This window comes from Panthera pardus, unplaced genomic scaffold, assembly GCF_024362965.1.
Source record: "Panthera pardus isolate Hobbes unplaced genomic scaffold, ASM2436296v1 HiC_scaffold_13, whole genome shotgun sequence".
NCBI classification, from domain to species: Eukaryota; Metazoa; Chordata; class Mammalia; order Carnivora; family Felidae; genus Panthera; species Panthera pardus.
In genome coordinates, this window is record NW_026526688.1 from 5048580 (window position 1) to 5071115 (window position 22536).

Here is a 22536-nt window from a genome sequence, read left to right on the forward strand (position 1 = left end):
CTTGGTGAGGTGCTCATTTTTATACCATTTTTTTCTACCGACAGTCACAGCGGTATTAGTCTCTAGGTGGTTCGTGTGCTCATCAATCTTGTGTCCTGAAATTTTTGATATTATGTTGACTAGAGTTCGGCTTTTACTTGTTAACTAGTTTCTATCTCATTAAAATGAAAAGATACTCAGGGCCGCCGGGGTAGCTCAGTCAGTTAAACATTGACTCTTGGTTTCGGCTCAGGTCATGATCTCACGGTTCTGGGTTCGAGCCCCGCATGGGATTCTTGGGATTCTCTTGGGAGATTGGGATTCTCTTGGGATTCTCTCCTGCTCACCCTCTCTCTCAAAAATAGGTAAATAAATAAATAAGTAAACAAACAAACTAAAAAACTAAAACAAAAATTTTTAAAGATATTTAACTGATCATATAGCTCCTTCCAGAATAGCCAAATAGGGGATGAACTATTTCTCAAAGAGAAGATTAGAACTTAAAATTCCACTCTCCGAAAAGGATGAGAAGGGTAACACCTGTTTCACCTTTAATAACAACACAGCACCACTTATACAAACTCTTTGAGCACCTCTCTCCATGGCACAGGCCATAGACTTTTAGCCGGTGGAAAGTGTGGTCTGTGAGTGGAGAGTGCTCGGTTGTGGACTCCCACACGTGGGGAAAAAATGTCTCCTCTTCCCCGGGCCCTAAAAGTGGCCTCCAAGACTTAAATTCTCAGAGTCCTTGGGATCACCTTGAGTCTCCTCACTCGACCACATTCGGGGGGACAGCACTGAAATCACTCCCCTGAATGCACATCCCTTTGAAGCTACTGCCTTAGATGGCACGCAGACCCCAGGTCTCAGGTCACTTGTTGAAGAAATGTTGAGTGAGCATCTCTTAACAAGGTCCCATTTGAAGGCCAAGTCACAGAAGTACAAAGTGCTTCCGGGTTGGCATTTGTTGGAGAGACGGCACGGCGACCCGGAGCACAATCGAAGGAGGGGAGCGATCCCTGAAATGCTTAAGCACACATTCACTAAGGCTCCAACACCCAACACCGACACCTCACGAGTCCTCCTCCGTGGGACCTGCAGGGTTGCTATGGTTACAAGGTTTCAGTGTTGGTAGGCACTTGGCCACAGCAGGTGTGAGAGACACAGACATTCGCTTCAACAGCCAAACTGGGCATCGCGGACTTTGAAGAGTTTGCATTTCGCCAGTGGCCACTGGACTTCTCTCAGTAGCCTATCCTGAACATCTCAATCAAGTGATCCTGGAAAGAACATTTGATTCTAACATCACGCGTTGGGATTTAGGTTTGTCACCAACATGGGCTTTCAAACACAGAGACCCCTACCTTTCAACCTCTCAACACAGGTATGGAAACTTAGAGCAGGCAGAAGAGGTATGAGGAGTTTTTTCAATTCAAGGGTCCACCATACATGAGTCGTGAGACACTACACTGGAAAGCCTAAACCAGAAGAAAAAGGCCAGATGTACTGATCGTCTTGGCACTATCGACTGTTCCACGGCTAGAGGGTTAAGAAAGGGTTAAGTCGGTGGCTAAGGCCCTGACCGTTTTCAAGATTCTAATCACCCAGAGTCTCCAACTTTACCCATTGGTTTTCAATTTCCGAAAGGTAAAAGATTCACTGTATTACCCATAGAGAGCTAATCTAACAATGTTTTCACAAGGCTCCACCAGCAAGTTGCCCCATTCCCAACATTCCTTTAAAAAATAGCCTCAACTACTTTTCTTGGGCAAAACAAAGCAGTTAGAAAAATGTGCGAACTCTTTCAGAACACAAAAGCATCACGTTGTCGTTGGGAATGCTCACAGCCGATACACCATGATGTGTAGACAGATTTACTCTTCAGAGCAGTCTTGCTTTGAAAAGTGTTCTAGTATTTTTTCTTTTATTGTTCCTCTCATGGTCACTTCAAACGTCCAAGGCCTCCTGGTCATAAATGACTATAAAACACACCTCTAAGTGGCTTTCCTGAGCATTGAGTATTATTCAGGCTGAATGTGACCCACAAAGTCAAATTATGACCTTGATCCTATTAGCGCTTGACCTTTCTGAGAAATCTTAGTAATTTTTCTATGTCTGTAAATGACGTAAGGAATGTAAAAGCATTTTGTACATCGTAAAGAATTCTAGAAACTAGTCTCAGGATGATTCTTATAAACAGAAGATAATTATATCCAAATATTAATTATGAATCTTCACTTATAAATAATCTCTCTCCAAAAAATAAGGCTTCCTCTGGTATTACTTCTGTGGTCATATCCTGAATTGATAGTCTAATGTTTTTAGTTGCTCTAATAAAACAGGTGCTAACATTTATTTAAGATTAGTAACTGCCAGGCACTGTTCGAAGCCTTTTACATATGCTTATTCATCTAATCCTTATAATATCGAGGCCAGTTAACATCCCTTTTGCAAAGATGAGAAAACCCCATGTCAGAGAGTTTCCTATTTTGCGAGACACACAGTACGAGGGGCAGACACGGGAACAGAACCCTGAGTTCTCAGCTTCCCAGAGGCCGTCTTCAAACACACGAAACCCAGCATCTCTGTACTGCTACCTTCTCCAAACCAGAACCTCTGAGCACATGAAAACTCCAGCGGATTTTTTTTCCATCATATGACATGAACTGCCAATCTCAGTAACGAACTAGTTTTCATTTCAGTCAAGTTATTTCCTACTTCAAGTTAATTTAATCATTAAGCGACTCGAGCCTGGGATCGTCTCATTGTATTAAGTCGAGCAGTCTCCCACAAATAAATATTTCAGTGTGGTAGAATTAACGTGCTAAGTTTTCAGAATTGAATATTCTGCAGTGGCAAATATGGCGTCCCAATCATACTGATGTAGAACATATTAGCGAGCTGACACAATGGCATCACAGCGCCATGTTTCAGCAACCTCAGAGAAAGGAACTCAGAAGTCCAGCTTCCAGAAGAATGGTCTGAGGGAGGTTTTAAACTCAATTCCAGGACTTTCCCGGCCATTCTGTCTCCCCAGAGCATCACTTCGGGGACACTCAGTGCTGGCTGTCCTTCCACCAGAATAGGGGGGGTGGGGAGGGTGGGGGGAGGCAGGAGGGAGGGAGCCGCACAGCCAGGCTGGGCCTGAGTGAGGAGCCGGAATGTTCGGTCATCAGAAGGCATGTGGGCTCCCGGGAGAGAAGAGTGTTCACTTAGACTGAGCTCTGCCTTAAATGTCCCTACGAATTTGTCCAAGACCCTTAAGTTCTCTGGATGCAACTGAAAGCAGAGTTATTACAATAAACTTGAAGGTCACTTCAATTTCAAAAATCTTACATTCTGTCTCTACTCTTCTCATCAATGGACTGGTCAGAGCTCCTTGCACTTTTTCTTTTCCAGATAACCCTTTTTTAAGACCTATTGTTCATTTTGAGAAGTCTGACATAGTTATCCCCCAAATCGAACATTTAAACATCATTGTTGTAATGCATGCATCTTTTCAGATATTTTTACATGGGCATAGAAGTAACTTGCTTTTTCCCTGCATGAGAATGGAAACAAAACGTATGTGGTATTTTGAATTTTTGACTCAATGTTTTACCAGGGAAACACTTTCATATAGGCCATATAGTGTGTGTTGATCAATTTGTTTAGCTACTTTAGGATAATGGACATTTAGGCTATGTCCAATTTTGCACTGTTAGAAGGCTAAAAATGAACAGGCAGGTAGTGCCCTAAAATATACTACATTTCTGGGTTAAAATATCTGATACGTTAGAATTTTGATTGGTAGGGTCAAATTGTGTCCCCCCCTCCCCGTCATTTTTTCTAGATGTACAATGGTGTCCACACACAGTTTGCCTAGCTGCTTGCTGACACAAGGTATATGAATTGCAGGTTCACAAATGCATCGGGGTCGGGGGACAGCATCATATAATCCACATTCTTTGGGTCAACAGTAAGTTTAGGGATCTTTTCCTACCTTTGATATTTCCTTTTGCTCTTTCTACAAAATGCCTATTGATAGCTGTTGTCCATTTTAGTCAGGTCCTAGACCCTTTGCTTATTGACTGTATGGTGCTCTTTCTACATTAACGTATTTCGAGGAGAGACTCAAGATGGCTGCCATGACCCCCACCTCCTGGTGTTTATGCCCTTGTCTAATTCTCCTCCCCTTGAAGAAGGCAGGGCCTGGGTCTTGCTTCTAACCAATAAAACGGTAAAAATGATGGACTACATGTGATTGTGCATGATTATGTGATCACATGTAATAGTGTAGCACCCTATTTGCCTGAGTCTCTCTCTCCCTCCCTGGCTTTGAGCCATTTTGGGAAGCCCCACGTGGCAAGGAACCATGGGCGGCCTCTAGGAACTGAGGGTGAGTTCTGGCCAATGGCCAACAATAAACTTAAGCTCTCAGCCCTACAAGCACAAGGAATGGACTTCTGCCAGCCCCTGAGTCATCCCGGGAGTGGGTCCTTCTTCCGCAGCTGAACTCCAGATGAGAATGAAGTCCCAGCCCACCCCTTGACTATAGTCATTGAGACCATAAGCAGAGGATTTGTGTGACCTAGATGAGCCGTGCACAGACCACCAGCAGCTCTAAGATCATAAATGTATGCCGTTTTAGCTGCTGGACTTGTGGCAATAATGTTACCCTGTGATAGACAGCTAATACAAACAACACTGAGAGGGACTTCCCTTCCAACGTGTCCTTGACAACTCTGCTTTCTAGATCTTTTTTAAAAAATGTTTATTTATTCATTTCTTTTTGAGCAGTGGAGGGACAGAGAAGGGATGGGGGAGAGAAGCCCAAGCAGGCTCCATGCTGTCACGACCTGAGCCAAAATCAAGAGTCGGATGCTTCACTGACTAAGCCACACAGGCATCCTTGTTTTCTAGCTCTTTCTGTTCCGGGCGATGTCTGGTCCTGCAGAGGAGAAATGTAGGAAATCCAGGACAACATAACATGTTCTTGCTATAAAAGCCTTTGGCTTTCTCTCTCTATCCCTCCTTAATGAGGGTCAAAGGATGAGTAGTCATTAAAAGGCATAAAAAATAATATGGTCAGTGGTATTGTGATAGTGTTGTATGGTGACAGATGGTAGCTACAACTGTGGTCAGCACAGCATAACGTACAGAGAAGCCGAATCGCTATGCTGTAGACCTGAAACGAACGTAACCCTGTGGTCAACTATCCTCAAATAATCGTTAAATTAAAATAAATAATTTAAAAGTAAAAGGCATAAAAGAGTGGCTCACATAGAACATTCTGGTATTAAGGCTGTAGTAAATGATATCAGATCTCTAACTTACATACTGGTTTGTTGTTCTCCCCCCTCCCCCCGCCCCCAGGAACTGTTCTTAAATATAAAAGAGAAGCCGCATCACAGAAGAAAGGATAGGCACTCCACCTTGTCACATGACACTTTTTTTTTTTTTTACCAACTCTTTTTAAAAGTCCCCTTATTGTCCATCCATCATACAATTGAAAGAAAAGCACACAGGCAGGAAGGTATAAGTCATATCCCAAAGTTTCGTGTGGCTACAGTTTCTGTACCTGCAGGTCAGAAGATCCCTCGTCTTTTAAAGACCCGGACAGCGTGTTCTTCGGGTTTTCCAGTTGCCACTAAAGAACACTAGGAAGGTAATGCTGTAATTGCAGTAATAAAAGAGACTGAGAAGTTCCTCTTTGTTCCATAATCGTCTTATGTAATTCTTTTAAATTAAAAAGCTGAGACATGAAATAGTGACGAAGATCAAAATGACAATTGAATGCTGACATATCTACTGTGCCAGCTCTAATATCATTAACTTATTATCACTAGGAGAGAGAAAAATGCAAATACCCCCAGATAAGTTACTTTGTATATGAACAGGAACAATTATGAAAAGCAACAAAGGAATCAAATAAGCCCAGCAAAATGGTAATTTAGATATAGGGTTTCAAAGCTAATTATTTTGACAAGTTCTAGTCTGGATGTGTGAGTAAATAAATCACACACAACCATCTCTTCATGACGTGAAAAGCTCATTCCTGATACCTTCCACAAGTCCTCTGTTTTCTATGAGTCTTTTCAAAAAAATATTTTCAAAGCAGTAATGTGACTCGGTTAAAACAAGGGCCAGGATCACGGTTATAAGAAGATGGGTTTATTCGTTGAAGAAACAGTGAATGTGTAAAGAAACACTACGGGACTTTGATAGTTGGAAGTGTGTCTTCTAATTCCCTGGGACTTTAAGATCTACAGAGTAGGAATGATGTAAACAAACAGAAATGAAATCAGCAAGCGAACAATGTGATTTTTTAAAGATCCTAAACCCACAATGTTCTACGTTATGAGCCATGACTGAAATGCGGTAAGTGACAAAAGAAATATAGGAGATAGATCGGGTGGTCAAAAATGGGTGAGGTACCTAGAACTAGACGCAGGGTGGGCTTGAGAAGGACTGGAACAAAGGTGCATTTAGGCTGTGCACAGTACCGGCTTAACTGAAGTGAAAGTCACCAGCAGGAAGCGCAGAGATACAGCTGGCCAGAGACACTGAAGCCAGATTATAAAGGATCTGGAAAGTCAGTTTGGGGGACGCACACCATATTCTGTAGAAATACTTGCAGTACTTAAGGCTGCCAATACACATTGCCAGTAAGCCAGTAACCAAAATGTGTTTTCCCCCACACCCAATGCTCTGTCACCATTATTTTATGGGGTCATTACAACAAAAACAACAGTAAGAGCAACACTCATGGAATGTGGAAACAAAGAGTTTAAAAGTGCATACATGTTTTGTTTCCAAGAAATAGATTCCTCGTCCAAACAAGAGGCTGCCCCACGGGCGGTGTGAGGAAAGGAGGCAGGGCTCGGAATAAGTTGCACATTCGCCTATTTCAGGAAATCGTCCCAGGGCAGTAGTTTATAATCGTTTGCATCTGGACTTTTAGCTTTCAGAACAGATAGAAGAATTTCTGAGAAGCATCAATATTTATATGCTTATCTACATGCTTGACACTGAACCTGACTTCTCACTATCGTTGGCTTGGGGGGAAGCCATTCCTCTCTCAACCTCCTCATTCTCACTGACTTTGTCCCAATCCCCTTTCTCCTCAGCTCTGGGAGGCTGTACCAATATCTGTACTCATTTCTGCGTGACACTTGTTGTCTGTATCACAGTCCAGTATTTGAATACATACTAATTAAGTCAATAACTTAAGGGTTGTAGGGGCGCCTGGGTGGCTCAGTCAGTTAAGCGTCCCACTTCAACCCGAGTCATGATCTCATGGTTCCTGGGTTTGAGCCCCATACTGGGCTCTGTGCTGCCAGCTCAGAACCTGAAGCCTGTGTCTTCCTCTCTCTCTGCCCCTCTCCTGCTCATGTTCTGCCTGTCTCTCAAAAATAAACACGTTAAAAATTGAAAACAAAATGACCTAAGGGTTTTGTTTTGTTTTTAGTAATAACGAAAGCTCATTGAGAGCAAGCATAGATTCAACATCTTCATTTTTAACATGTATAGGTAAATAGTAAAGAACTCATGAGTTCCGGTTATATGGATTTGAGTTATTTTTGTTGGTACACACTAGGATTCTTCAAGTGAGCCAAATAACTACCCTGATCCCATTTAAGGGTCTAGACTCCCCAAACCTCTTCTTCGGCTCCCAGGTCTTCCATCGTTAATGGTTGTAACAGACTAGCACCATGTATATATATCTCCCATTAGCAACAGCAGTTGTACCTAAATACTTAAATATATTAATCAACAAAAAAAGAATCCTACCTAAAAGGACCCAGGTGACTTTGCTCTCACTTGACTTTTTCTTAATATCTACAAATTTAGGGGGGGGAAAGTGTTAGGGCTTAAGTTTGAAAATTTCATATTGTTTCCATAGAAAATGGAATATGCATCTTGAGCAGGTAACATGCAACCTCATGTATGTAGCAGCCGCCACAAACAAAACAAAATCCTAATGGCTGGGTTTGTCTCGTCTCAAGTTGTTCACAACAATTATATTTTGTAAAGAAAGGAGAAAAAGATGGAATCAGAACAAGAAATGCCAGATTGATGCTGAAGAAATTTACATTTCTAGAGCATAAAGGGAAGTATCTGCTCAATTCAGTTAATTTCTTGTAAAAATGTGACCTTTCTTATGTTGCCAGGGTCCCTCTTCTTTTCTGTATGAAGTGCCAATCATTCCCTGCAAATCTTAACTATCCACAGCTGTATGATACATCAAAGTACACCACTTCCCTAACCATAAAAAGAAATAGTTTGAAACATGGAGACAAAAATTGTTGATGGCCTCTGAACAGTACTCTTATGGCCCATTCTGTGAAAGAAAAGTGAATTTCCTTAACCAGCAGAACCCATTTTCGTAAGGTGTCTTCATGTCACCCTGAAGATTATCCATCCACACAAAAGTCAAAGGTTTGTAGTCTTAATTATGAGCTTACAGATAGAAAAGGGAGTGACAATCCACTCAGAGAGTCATCAGGCCAGGTTTTCAGAAACATAGCCATGTCAACAGTACGGCTCAGGGATTCACGAGGCATCTGGAAAATGCTTAGAATTCACAATTAATTTCTAAGGCTTTTAATTCATTAGAGATCACTCCCCAAATAATTCTAATTTTAATCTCACATTTAGCTCTTTCTTACATAACACTAATCATATCAGAGTTCACTAAACAGTAAAAAAAAATAAATAAAATCATTCACATGGTATTTTCATACGAAAGAGTGTAATTATCCCTCGAAGTCTTCCCATAATATCAACATTATGGACAAGGAGCTTGAATCGCATCTTTGCTGTAAAACCGTTTTTTAAAAGAATAAAAACAGCACAGAATGATGAACATTGATCATGGAGGCCCTAATGATAAAGAAGAAATCTTCTGAAATAATTGCACAATTTCATACTATAGGATAATCATCTTGAAATCAGTGTGGGCTAATTAGTCTGTGAAGTCTCAGTGAATAGGTCATTAGATTCGGATGCCTTTTATTGAAAGGGTGGAAGGCTTGGTAGATAGATAACATGTATACATATATAAATGCAGATTTCTGACACCATCCAAAACCCATTTACTGAGAATCATTTGGGGAGAGAGGCCTCAGAATTTGCATTTAAACAAGACCTGTGATTCTTATGCAGACAAAGTTTGCAAAAGGCTATTCAAAAACTCTACATCATGGTCATGATGCCAACATCTACAATGATAAAGGTGACAGGTTTAGTGCAAAAGAAAACAGAAGGTTGCCACAATAATATGATAGAGAAATGCGCCCCGTCCTCCAAAGCTGCTTTGATTCCACTGCAACTCAAGTGGCTTATTCTTATATGGATCATTCAGCCGGAGAGTTGGATGCACATCTATAATATCTCTATGTCACATTAGTTTTTCTTGAATTTTATTGAGGTTGAGGATCTCCAAAATACATAAAACCGAGAACCGGGCCAATATTTTATGTAATTTAAATCTCCAGTTGCAATAATCCTTAAAGTGACTCAATGGTGAAATGAGCTGATAAATGCCACCAAGAACTTGACTTTTCTGCAACTATATTCCCTTTGAGTTCATGTCAGTAACAAGGGGAATTTTTAACGCACAAAGCATTATTCATGATTTATTATTTTGCTAACAATGGGGCAAAATTACATTCAGATTGTTAGTATTAAGGTAGAAGACCAGAAATATTAAGACTTAGTATCAAAATGGATCCCTTTTCTGCTACTTCTGTTTGGAGAACATGGCAAAACTGAAATATCCCTTTCCCTTGTACAGTTTTCCCCAAGCTAAAAACAAACAAACAAACAAACAAAAAAAAAACAGTACTAGACAAAGCAAGAAGATTTCAATGAATAAATTGCAAAATGTAGGAGACATAAAAGATATAGTACTTCTTTTTAACAAGGGCTCATGGCAGGCTGCATGGGTTTTTTGTTGTTCTGTTTTGTTTTGTTTGTTTGCTTTTTCCATTCACCAAAGAAGTCTTAGCTGGAGATAAATGTTGCCACTTTGGGTCAAAGTAACACTGACTCTAGATCAACTTAATTTGATGAAACGTTACTCCTCAAAAGAATGTTTATAATATATTCAGGAGTAGCTTTTGGTAAATGAGACAGTGTGCCTAGTGGATGATGAAATCCCTCATGCAGCTAGAGCAAAACCATTTGAGGATGAAGAGAGATCATACAACCTCCCTAAAGCGAGGATGGCGTTTTCCTCTCCCAGAAATTAGTATGGTTTGAAGAAATTGCAGCTAATGGGGCGCCTGGGTGGCTCAGTCAGTGGAGCGTCCGACTTCGGCTCCGGTCATGATCTTGCGGTTTGTGGGTTTGAGCTGACGGCTCGGAGCCTGGAGCCTGCTTCGGATTCTGTGTCTCCCTCGCTCTCTGTCCTTCCCCTGTTCACGCTCTGTCACTCAATAATAAATAAACGTTAAAAAAATTAAAAATAAAAAATAAAGAAATTGCAGCTAAACTCAAAAGGGTAAAAAATGTGTTTCAATCTACATCCAAAGAGGTTGCTTTGCTGGGGGGGGGTGGGGGCGGAACTGTAACAAGGCGAGTATTGCTTTCACAAAGACTCCTACCATCCATCCCTTTTAACCAGTTTAATGAAACGAACTTCTTCTATTCTTTGTGATGTAATGGGGAATTTTAATTCTGGAACTTCTCAACCTCAGCACTAGGGATTAAATTCCAACTTCAATACAGATATATCAACTAGCCCAAGGTAAGGTCATCTTGAAGTCATTGCGGAAAAGTCTTGCTGGCTTGCGCTGAGGTAAGTACCACAATACAATTATTCAATCTTCATACCGATAGGTCGTCCTGATGTGGACATCCGGTGAGCTAAGCACAGTGGCTGCACAACTGAAGACGAGGTCAAAGGATGGATTTCTTTCAGGACTAATTAGCCTCAGCCCAGCCAAAGTATTTCTCTCTTTGCCTCAGGTGGCACACCCAAGCCGGTTCTAGTGTTTCAAACAATTCCCATATCGGGTCCTTACAGTTGCCGGAACATGGGAGTAGATCTGAACTTGAGTCTGTCTCTTACCACTGCTGGTCCAGCAATCCTATGCCCATCAACCCAAAGGTACAAATATGGTAGGCTGTACAATATCTATACCTTTACCCAGATGTCTTCCTCTGATTTAACAGCTAAACCAATGAAATTAAAATAAGACCACAGAGCTTTGTCATCCACTCTGTGCAAGGAGTACCCATTCAGCTTCTTAATTCTATAGGGAGATGAACCTAACCAGAAGAAATACAATAGGCCAAAGGGAAAGTGTAGTTTAAATTGCATGTATGCAAGCTGTGGTGGCTTATTTTCACTATGAGCTCAGCAGAAAACCTACCGAAGGCACATTTAGAATTCAGTAGAGCACAGAGTATTTAATATGCCATTTGCATTTTGACAGCTCAGAAATGTCTACACTGGATTTGCTGTATCGTCTGCAGTGAACACTAACTGGCCACTGAGCCTTTGTTTATCTATTTCTTAAAGGAAGCCGAACCATTTTCTTGACATTTTCGAAGCACTGTTGGTGTTTGTTTGAGACAATCAACTGGAAACTAAGGAAGCATTGCCCTCAGGAGGAACCCGGTTTGCCTGTAGGAACTCACAAGCACCTACTTCTGGCAGTCTACTTATCAAGCAAGATTGGCCAGCTGAAAGCCAATGTGCGAACGGTGTTTCCCTTTCCTCCCAAGGCCTGTGTTAGTGGAGATGCTTGAGACCTGGGGGGATTCTCCTACCATTTTACGGCCAGCTATTTGCTACCTCTAGACTTGTTCATTCAGATCTCATTGTCCCACTATTCAAGTTTACAAAGCCTGCCCCTTGGGAAGAAAGCCTTCCTTCTGCTTACCTGTTTACAGATTTAAAATCCCAAACTAAGACTATATAGGTGTTCCAGAAGCACCAGAGCTCGTGGCTGAACAGTTCCTCATTGAAAAAAAAAAAAAAAAAAAAAAAATTAATCCCCTTGACAATGCAATAAATAATAGGAATCATGAATGCTGAAATTTTAACTTCCCTTTAGATGATGCACCTTTCAGTACATGATGGATCAGGGGTTTTCTGTGAAAGTCGTTTATTCACAGGATTTCCTGGCTTTCCCAAGAGAGAGTACGTGAGGAGTGGCTCAACCGTAAAGCCATGTGGCCCGCGAGTGTAAGGTCTCAGCATCCGTCTTGGTGATAGGAATTGTTAACAAGGTAACTCACCTAGAAGCATGCAGGTTTGGGAAGGCTTCTCTCTGTGCCCGTGTGTGAGTTGCGTTATAAGGTTGCTGTGAAATTGTGGGAATGCATGCTTCAATCTCTTCGCTGGGTGGGTTAGTGAATGTTAGAACTGGGAATTTTGACAAGCCCTCCACCTTTCACTCCCACACTTCCTCTGGGAGACCACAGAGCTACTATATATGCTCCTCTTTTAGGACACTTTCTGAGTAACGCTTGCAAATAACTGCTTTCTTGTCGCTGCACAGACACGGGAAACGATTGAGAAGCAAAGCAAACTTTGCGCACCCAAACAGCCAGTAGATTGGCCCCTGATCAGGGTGCAAATCTGAGAGCTCACGGAATGACTGACGCCGCCTATTTACTAGAAGAAAACTCTGAAAGCCTTTCCCTCTCCCGCGGTCCCTGAAAACGTGCTGTTTTGGGGGAGGTAAGCACCCTCGGGACTCAACCTTCACGATTTCAATAATCAAAAGGGAAGAAGGCATCAGAATTGAATCCGGGGACCCCCCAAGGTTGCACCGAAGCGGAAAGCACCGTCACCTGAAGCTGACCACCGGGTAGGGATCCACCGGGTCCTAGAGACCAAAACTGCAGCTGCCTGCAGCCTCTCACGACTCCGCAAACAGGTCACGAATTACACCCCACGCATCAAAAACTCCTCCTGCCTTCGCCACCACGGGAGCCGCCACCTGGGCGCGCGCAGCTCGGCTCCCAAGCGCTCCTCCTCGGGGAAGCCCCACGGCTGGCAGGCACCCCGGGGGGCAGAGGCTCCACCTTAGCCCTCAAGGCTTCCCTCAGCCGGGGGGTGGGGGGGTGGGGGTGGGGATGGGACCCCGCCCTAGCTGCCACCACGCTCTAAGGGCGACTCCGGGGCTGGCGTCACCAGCCTCCTGCCTGCAGCCAGCTCCCACGCGGCCACTTGCGCTCGCACTTGACCTTTCGGGCGCAGAGAAAACGGGGCCCCAGCCCCGCGGGGGTGATCCAGGAGCCTCGCGCACCCCCCCCCCCCCGCAACCTAGGTCTGGAAACAGCGCAGTGACCGCGGTCGCCCGGTCCCCTCCACGCGTAAATACACACACGCACCCCCGACTCTCGCGCCGCACACGCCAGGGGCCTGGGACCCCGGACTCCACTTCTTGTCTCCTACATCCAGGACCTGGGACCCCCCCCCCCACCCCCACCCAGGGCGCAGGAGGCGCTCTGGTCCCCGCGGAAGCTCCCCCAGGCTCCGGACGCCCGGGACTTGGGGCCCCTGCCCGGACAGCCCCAGGACCCGCCCCGGCAGCCCGCGCCCCAGGCCCACCAGCACACTCCCGCCCACTGCCTCGGCCCACCCGCGAGGGGGCGGAATCGGCACACGTGTGCGGATTACTAAGCAGCTCCGGCAGGGCCGCCGCCGCCGTCTCCGCGCAGCAACCCCTGCTAATTGCGGGGGAAGGGCTCTCGGAGCGCGCGGAACCGCGGGGAACCGAGAATGCGCTCGGAGGCTGCGCCGCCTGCCTGGGGAAGGAGGCGGCCGCGGGGACACAGCTGGACTTGGAGTGCAGCGCGAAGGGGTGGGAAGTTTTGCCGAGTTGCGTAGCAGGTGTTTCCTCCCCACGCAGGGGCTCGGCCGGGCAAAGCCAGGGTCTGTCCGCAGGCCCCTGCCCCGACCCGAGGGAAAATAAACCCGCACGCACTTCCCGGAGATACCCTCCTCGCCCGGACTTTGCTCGCTTCGCCTCTGTGTTCCCAGCCAGGCCAGCGAGACCCAAGGCCGCTGCCCACCCGCCCCTGCTCGGCCCGCCGCGCCTCCGCAGCAGCTCCAACAGTGGCGCCCAAGGCAGGGCGTCCGGACCGAGCTGGGCCCGTGGGCAGAGGGTAGGTAGGTGTCTGCCGGAGGGTCCCCGATCCGGAGCGACCGGGAGTTCAGGCAACTAACACCAAACATTTGCGCTCCCTGAGATGTCGGGGGCGCATTCCCACCGACACCCTGTCGTAGGGGCGAGTGCGCGCGTGGAGGGTCTGGTGCCTGGCGGTCGGCTCTCCACGGGCCCTGGCCGCCGGGTGGGGAAGGGCGGCCGGGAGGGGAAGCCTAATCTGCCATTCTCTCCATCTCTCTCCAGGCCAGGCCCATCTGGAGTTTCCTAATGGAACCAGAGACAGTCCTCCTTCGCCTTGTCAATCACCCTCGAATCTGGAACACTCAAGGAATAGAAAAAGGGTGGGGAAAAAAATGGAAGAATCTAGAGAGGGAAGGGGGGGGGATAATATGTGGGGAAAGAGCAAGTGGCCATTAGAAAACACACACACACACACACACACACACACACACACACACACGCGAGATGTGACAGCACCCTTCAAAAAGGAAAAGAAAAAAAAACGTATTTAGATATAGACGTTCCCAGGAGCGGGACGATGGGGTGTCGATGGATACGAGGGGCACGCAAGGAGGCCAAAATGAGGAAGGGGGGCAGGCACTTTGCAATGTGAAAATCAATCAATATCCCCTCTCTCCGGCTCCTCTGTGTCCCTCCTCCCCCCTCTCCCGGAATCAAGAGCGAGCCTGTTTTCTTTCCCAGAGAATAGACAAACGCCGGGGCTCCCGCCAGCCCCGACATCGCAGCCTGTGGGCTACTTGCAGGAGAACATTCCCCAACTCGTTTCAAGGAGAAAACCAAGTTCACAGAGCTCCCAGCCCCGGGAGTGACCCGGGGAGACTCCTTCTCTGGACCAGACGGAGCAAGGGGTACAGCCCCGTGGCCACAGCGGGCACCAGCGAGGTGGAGCCCCAGCCGGGTCTCCCCGCGTCCCCCACGCACCTCGCCAGCTCCTGCCAACTTGCGAGGAGCGAAGTCCAGGCAGAGGGAGACGGGGGCGACCTTACGGAGGCGGCCGGCCAGGCAGTCCTCCCGGGGTCCGCTGGAGGAGGAGGAAGGGGCGGCCGAGAGGGTGCGCGGGTGCAGGGAGCCCGGGCGGCAGGCGGGCTTGCCCGCTGGCTCCCGCCACCACCACCCCCCCCCCCCCCGCCCCAGCCGCCCCGAACCCCTGGAGAGGCAGAACTTGCGAGGCCGGCTTCGCCCGGGCCACTTTGGCAGCCGCCCGGGGTCCGGGGAAAGTCCCGGGGACCGGCCGAGCCGCCCCGACCCGCCGTGCCACATCCCGGAGCAGGCGGCGTCGCTCGCCACGGCGCAGGTGCAGCCCCAGTCGGGCTCCTTCCTCCCCGGCAGCCCACCGCGCCCCGCCGAAACACGGAGAGCGCGTCGTGCCGGCCGCGGGAAGGGGAAGGAGGGGAGGGGGAGACCAGGGCGGTGGGGAGGCCACGGCAGCCCGGGTCCCGGGCGTCCGCGATGGAGCCCCCCGCCGGCCGGCGCCGGCCCCGGAACCCTGCCCGCCCCCGAACGCGCCCCCGCGCCCGCGAGCGGGGCCCTCGCAGGGCTCGCCCGCGTCCCCCGGCAGCAGGCGAGCCCGCCTTACCCTTGGCCGCAGCGAGGAGCCCCGCGCACAGCACCAGCAGCGCCGGGAGCAGGAGCGGCCGCTCGCGTCTCCTCCGCGCAGTCATGTCTGCAGATAGTCCACACGCTCGCGGCGGCGCGGGCGCTTGTCGGGGGCTCGGCGGGGCCACGCACCCGGCCGAGCGGTCAGCGGCGGGCAGGGCGAGCCGGAGAGGGGTCCCGCCGCCCCGAGCCGCCGCGCACCCGACGCCTCCCGCAGGTCCGCGCGCCCGGCTCGCCGCCCGCCCGTAGCATCGGTCCCGAGCCACTGCGGGGCTGAGCGGCTCCGGGCGGGGAGAGGCTCCGAGGCGGCGAGGCTGCGGGCGGGGGCCGGCGCGGAGCGAGCGCGCAGCCGGGCGAGAGCCGGAGCCGAGGCAGCTGGAGAGCGAGCCGGCGAGTGGGAGCCGCGGGAGGGAGGGAGGCAGGCAGGGAGGGAGGGAGGGGGCGCAGGGAGGGGGGGGGGGGGAGGAGAGCCAGCCCGGAGAGGGAAGGCGGGGAGCGCAGGAGACAGGCTGCTAGCGGCACAAGGAGCCGCCGCGGCGGCGGCTGGACTCAACCATCCCTACCCGCGGAGAGGGGAAGGAGGCTGGGCTCGGCGCAGCCCCAGACACAGCCCGGCCTCGGGCCCCGCGCTCCCCGCGCACCCCGCGCCGCGCTCGTGCGGCCTGGGGCGCAGCAGCAGCAGCAGCAGCAGCAGCGGCGCGCAGGCTGGAAAAAGGAGGCTCGGCGGCCGCTCCGGTGGGGGACACCCAGCCACGCGCGGGGAGAGGCCGCGCCACCCGGCCACTCGAGCGCACGGGAGGGACTGTGCGGGGGCGGGGGCCGGCCTCCACCTGCTGGTGTCTCTCTCCCCGCTGACCTGAGAGGAGCCCCCTGCGTAACTTGGAAAAGAAATGCGGGTGGAGACAGCCCGCAAGCTCTAACCCCAAGGAGCAAAGATGAACATTAAAATAAAATGAAATAAAATAATTATTATTATTTTGAGATCTTTGGGCATGATGGCTATCTGCAAGAAGTTAGACCGATTTACCTATTTCCTGACTTAGGTCGTGTTAGGGTTATCTGTGAACAAACTTAGGTTCAGATGAAATTCAAAATCAGGCAGGACGTCTGGAATTGACAGCATGGTCTAGGCAAGAGAGACGGCAGGTTGGCAAATCTTCAAGTGGAACTGTGTCAGATTTAATGGGCTGGGTAGAGACTTTAAGAGAAAAGAGACAGAGATCCTTTCTGAATCTGCTAAAGGGATGAAGCCAGCAGAGAGAGAACAGAGCCCTAGAATGGCAAGTGGTTGGTAGAATGAACCAGATCCTCCCTCCCCAAATTAAAAAAAAAAAAAAAAAAAAAAAAAAAAAAAAAAGTGTTTATGCAATCTCTGGGGAATATGTAAGGCAAGGCATTTTAGGGAATGCCGCGAAGTCCATACAAGACAGAAATCACAAGTGAGTGCTAGCACTAACAAAGGGTCATTTAAAGGATTTATCACTTCTGACCAAAAAAGGTTTAGTAACTCCATTAGAGGATTGGAGGGAACCAGAACATGGACACCCCACACCTTAGTAAGAGAGGATTCCATTTTATCTCCAGAAACACAGTCACCGTTGATACTAATCGCCGACCTGCCCCATCACTGAATGCCTTTGGTGGAATGGAGAGCCCATGTTTGGCAATTGCCCATGGTGCTTTACCCTTGTCTCTTTCAGTGTTCAAGACTGAATCGGCTGACAACTTCAGAATAATTTCTTACATTCCTGCCTTATTTCTCTTATATTCTCCTTGCCCCAATGGTCTCTAGGCTACACAAGAATGTGATGACCATCCAGAAAATGAAGGGTTACAATCTTGAAATGTAAGCCCCAAAGCATGATTTCCTCAGCCTCCCTACAGCCTACCAGGAACTGGGAGTGCCATCAAAACCAAGGTCTCTCTCAACAGAGATATGAGCTTCCAAATATGAGGAACCAAATGTGCTTCTCTGAAAGTTGCAGTGTTAGTAGACATGACTTAGATACATGCAGAGTCCTATTATGTCGTAGCTCTCCCTGGAGGGAGAATAAGAGGGCAAAATTGCTCAAGCATTGGGGAATTCCCAGTGGATTCCATGAGTTCTATTCTTTGGGCTAAACTGGGCATTTAGAGGGGAGGATCATCCCTCTGTGACTTCAGATCAGATCCCAGACGGTACCTGTAAATCAGCAAGTCAACAGAAATGCGTTCTAAGACCCATTAAGTGCTCCAATAGTTCATTTACAGCTTCTCATCAGGAACAAACAAAAAAACTGGTTTTAGAAGGCTAAAGAGCTGACTTCTTGAGAAACAGAGTCTTGTCTTTCCACTGCTATCCTTAATGACTCATGTCACCAAGAAGGATCTCTCCCATTAAAAAATCATTTCCAAAATGTAACCATCCTGGTCTGGATGCATAGATGATTTTTGTTTTATTCGGATCCCAATCAGCAACGCTGAGTGTCACCGGCACAACCCAATACTCTTACGCGTGTGTGACAGTCCCCAGGCTGTAGTTTGAACTTCATGTTTCTTGGGTCCTGCTTAAGGTCTTTAACGCCACCCCCTTTCTCTGGGGTACAAAAAAACTGTCTGACTCTCATTTTTAGGAAACAATGATCCCCAATAACCATAACTACCTTTTCTTGCTGCGATCTAGGTGGGGCATTTTCTTTGCCCAGATCATGTGTCAGAGAGTTACAGTGGTTCCTGCCAAATTGCTCCTTGATCTTAAGTATGGTGAGGGTGGGGAGAGGGCTGTCAAATAAGATCGACTGATCTTGTAATCTGGTTGTGTTTGTGTGTTAATAATACGAGATTTTTTAATCCCCAAGACCTTAAGGTTTCGTTTGGGAGAAAAGCGTGTGGTGTTGCTGCCATCTAGTGTCAAACTTTCCTTGTTGGGTGTTGCAGAGAAATTGGTGGTCCCTTAGTTGATCCGAGGACCCCTACTTGTTTTTAGAAAGCCCCTCTGGAACTCTCTTGCCCCCTTCATGTAATCAGGCTGTAGATGAAGGCCATGATTATGTTCCTAGGAGCTCTTTCCCCCTTTGATTGTTAAATGGATGTGAAATCCTTGATTTATATCACAATTCTAATGCCAGTTATTTAGAGCAGCATTAACCAAATGGGATTAGAGTTAAGTCAGGTACTGTGGGGAATTCACACCAGGCAGATTTGTGACCACTTTTCTGTTTTGGCCTGCAGTGTCTGGCACACCGTGCTTTTGCATTGAGGTGTTTTGTTTTGTTTTGTTTTGTTTTTTTCTCCCAGCCGTAGGCATACTACTGTCTTAATTCTCGGGCTTCTGGCTAAGCAGTACTAGCGATATTTTTGGCACTCAGCAATGGGAGCTGAGCAGGTAAAAACTACCTTATTAAGACTCAGGTGGTGGGATGGCAATAGAAACCTCTGAAAGTCTTGTAAATGAAGAGGGAGAGTGGTTTTAAGTGAAATGGCCTGAGGAGGGGACAGAAAATAGGAACAGGATACCTGAGATACAATGAGGAATTAAAAACTTTGCACAAATGAGAATGCTCATTCGCCAGAAAAGCAACGCATGCATGAAAATCTTAGAGAGTACAGTATGCTGTCGTGAATGCTAAGCGGGTCACTGTTTGGCTTTTTTAACGTCATGGACTAAAATGTGAGGGGTGACTATGGAACTGGGTAAATTGTCAGAGCCACAGGATTCCTGTTTCCCTAAATGCAATGCCTATCTTGGAGGAGCAAGAAGATTGGATGCTCAAGGAATTAAAGCAGAAGTCAAAATAATTGCTGATAGTTTGCAGACGCCTTTGATACATAATCTCAATAACATGGATGACATGATCACCACCCCCGCCCCTTGTGAGGAGGAGGAAAGGGGGGGGGGTCTTTCAGGAATCACGTGACTTTGTAGGAGGTCACATCTTACTAAGGACCAGATGGTGACTAACACTCAGCCTTTCACTACATCAACATTTACAGACCATGTCTACTCCCCACCCCCCACGCCGCCCACACTGAGTAGCACCCAAGCCTGGGCTCCGGTGCTCTCACAAATGGGCCTCTCCGCTCCTGTGGTTGCTTTATGAAAGAACAGAGCCAGGCATCTATAGAACACTCTGCTCAATATTGGCAGACTACACATTCTTTTCAAGTGTGCGTAGAGCATTCTCCAAGATAGACTGTTTGCTAGACCATAAAAAAAAATAAAATAAAATAAAAAAAACAGATCCTGTGACTATTTGCAAACTATTTACTCATGTAAATCTTGATTTTTAAAACTATGCTCATTGCATGGTTTGAAAATAAATAAGCTGAGTGCTTTTCAATGTTTTTTAACAAAAGGACACCCTTAACTACATGTATATGTGTATATAAACATACATATGTATATATGTGTATGTATATGGAGATTACTTTCACTTTGTTAATGACATATAAACAGAAGACAGATGAATGGTATTAGGATGTAGGAAACTAGGATGTGTTAAATCAATCTGAGAAGACAAACCATGCTATAAGTGATCCACTGGGAAGGAGGAGAAAATTGTGAATTCTCTTCTTTCACAAACAGGTAGCCAAATTAAAGAGGCCCAAAATGCAGGCTTCTGTGTGCCTCAAAATGGCACAGAAGGCTTGTTGAAGCACAGATTTCTGACCCCAATCGTGGTGCTTCTGATTCAGCATGTCTGGGATGGGGCCCAAGAATTTACATTTCTTACAAGTTTCTAGGTGACACCGGTGCATGCTGGGACCATTTTGGGGAACCATTGGTATGGGGGTTTAGTTTGTGGTCACAATGTCATGCTTTAAATCCCATATCTGCCACTTTCTAAACAGGGGACATTAAAAACCACCTAATCTAAGTTTGATCATCTGAAAATACATCAAATGCTACTTACCTCATAGTCCTGTTGGAAAGTTAACAACAGTTGATATATAGCACAATGATCAAAAAGATATGATTTTCCTTTTCTATCCAGTCAATCTCTGAAGGAGGAGAGAAGAAAACAACCCAGATGGAGAAAGGCTTACCCATCTGCTCTGATCCACATTTTAGGAGTGGCAAAGTGGAGTTTGGTAGTGAAAAAGGAACGCATTCAGTCAACATCCCCCAGATTGTCTCAAGGTGAATCCCACAAGAATCCATGTGGGGAAAAGCACAGGCTTTATTGACTATGACTTTTAAGATCAGCTTGAAAGGCTGCTTCATGCCTGGCTCTTTCCCAAGGCTTGCAGAACACCAGCAAGCTTGAAAACCTCAGTCCGGAACTAGGTGACATGACCTTCTGAATGTTCATTAATAATGCTTTCTTCTTGCACTAAAACAAACCTAGGGCAGAGATGCTTTTAATAGCTACCAGCACGGTCTAATACTGAGGTCATTAGATCAGTGAGGAGAGATTTGGTTGCTTCTCCAGGTCTCGATACTGTTGTGAAAACACAACCAAAAGTTTATCTAGCTTTAGGGACAGTTGCCTAGCAGTAGGTGACTTTTTCCAGAGACTTCCGCAGATAGCCATTCTCCAAAGAGATGAACTTTTAGAAGGGCTGAACATTTTCTCTAGCTTGATGCTTTTGGCAAAACTACCTCCCTTCTGAGACTCAATTTCTTTAGCTAGAAAAGAGAGTTTGGGTTCATATTTACGCTAACTCTAAAGTTCTGATTCTTCCTTTCTTATCCTACTTTTAGCATTTTCCTCTTCTTCAGGTAACTATATAATGATAAGTGTTTATATGTCTCTTGTTAGGTTCAGGGAGTTAAGGAAAAGCATTACAAAATTATAATATAAAAATAATCCTTTTATCAGAATGACCTGCAAAGAAGCAGTCACAACACACACACACACACACACACACACACACACACACCCCTCTGCAGCAACTTTCCAATACAAATTGTTGCATTTGTCTTCAGGTATGAACTGGGACTGTTCTGATTTTTATATGTTCTTTCTAAAAAGTCGGTGGTTGTACAGTAATCACAAAGCTGGAAATAATCATTTTGCTCGAAAATGTCTTACATTCAGACATCAGGAGGAGACAGTGACACCATCCACTGTGTTGTATCAATCCATCTTGCTTGTGATGACTGATTTCCTCATATTGAGAAAGCATCGAATTAAAATGTTTCATTTGCCTGTTTTTAAAACACATGGAGAACAGCCATAGAACCATGGCTCCATTTGAAAAATGGGGATTCTCATACTGGTGGGCTTTCATTCCACCCGTGGTCGTGTAGCATGTCCTCATTCTGCCAGATTGACTGTATTAGAGAGAAGGTCCCGGGATGAGCATTAAAGGTGCCAGGAATTGAGGTTGAACGTGCTTGGTCTTCTTCTCCTCCTTCTCCCTTCACATATTTTGGGAAGAATATGACTGAGCAGTGGGGGGGAGCAGGGGGTGAAGAAGGGTGTTGTAAAAATCTCCTCATAAAAGAGACACAGACTGCTCTAGAATATTTCCATCGTGCTTCCTCTGCCTACCCAGGAGTTCCTTCCCTCCACTCCTTGCCCGTTTCTCTTTGACCTCAAGGATAGACGAAGTGTATGATTACCTGTATATTTTATATGTCAACTGTCCAAATCCCTTTGAATTTCAGTATGTCTAAAATATCACTAGCAGAGTCTTGTCCTTTGAAGCTTGGAGGCTTTTTGGTATTCCCAAACACCCCAAGAGGCAAAGATACTTGTATGAATTTTGAGTTGTCATAGTCAACTCTTACGAACTAGCCTGACCTTTCACTGAGAAAGCAAAATCCCTGGAGATTTGGGCAAAGTATGGTAGTAAAGGCAAAGAAACATGTTCAGAAAGGCATCGCATGATCAAGGACTGATAA

The 22536-nt window shown here is 46.6% G+C and overlaps 1 protein-coding gene across 4 annotated transcripts in view; it reads right to left on the bottom strand.

Annotated features, from left to right (window-relative positions):
• Positions 1-16102, bottom strand: part of CSMD1 (CUB and Sushi multiple domains 1) — a 2004702-nt gene extending 1988600 nt beyond the window's left edge. For all 4 annotated transcript variants that reach the window (XM_053900776.1, XM_053900775.1, XM_053900774.1 and 1 more), the window contains exon 1: positions 15688-16102. In XM_053900776.1, coding sequence (XP_053756751.1) covers positions 15688-15772 — 85 coding nt within the window. In that variant the 5' untranslated portion in view covers positions 15773-16102. The remainder of the gene's footprint in view (positions 1-15687) is intronic.
• Positions 16103-22536: the final 6434 nt, after the last annotated feature.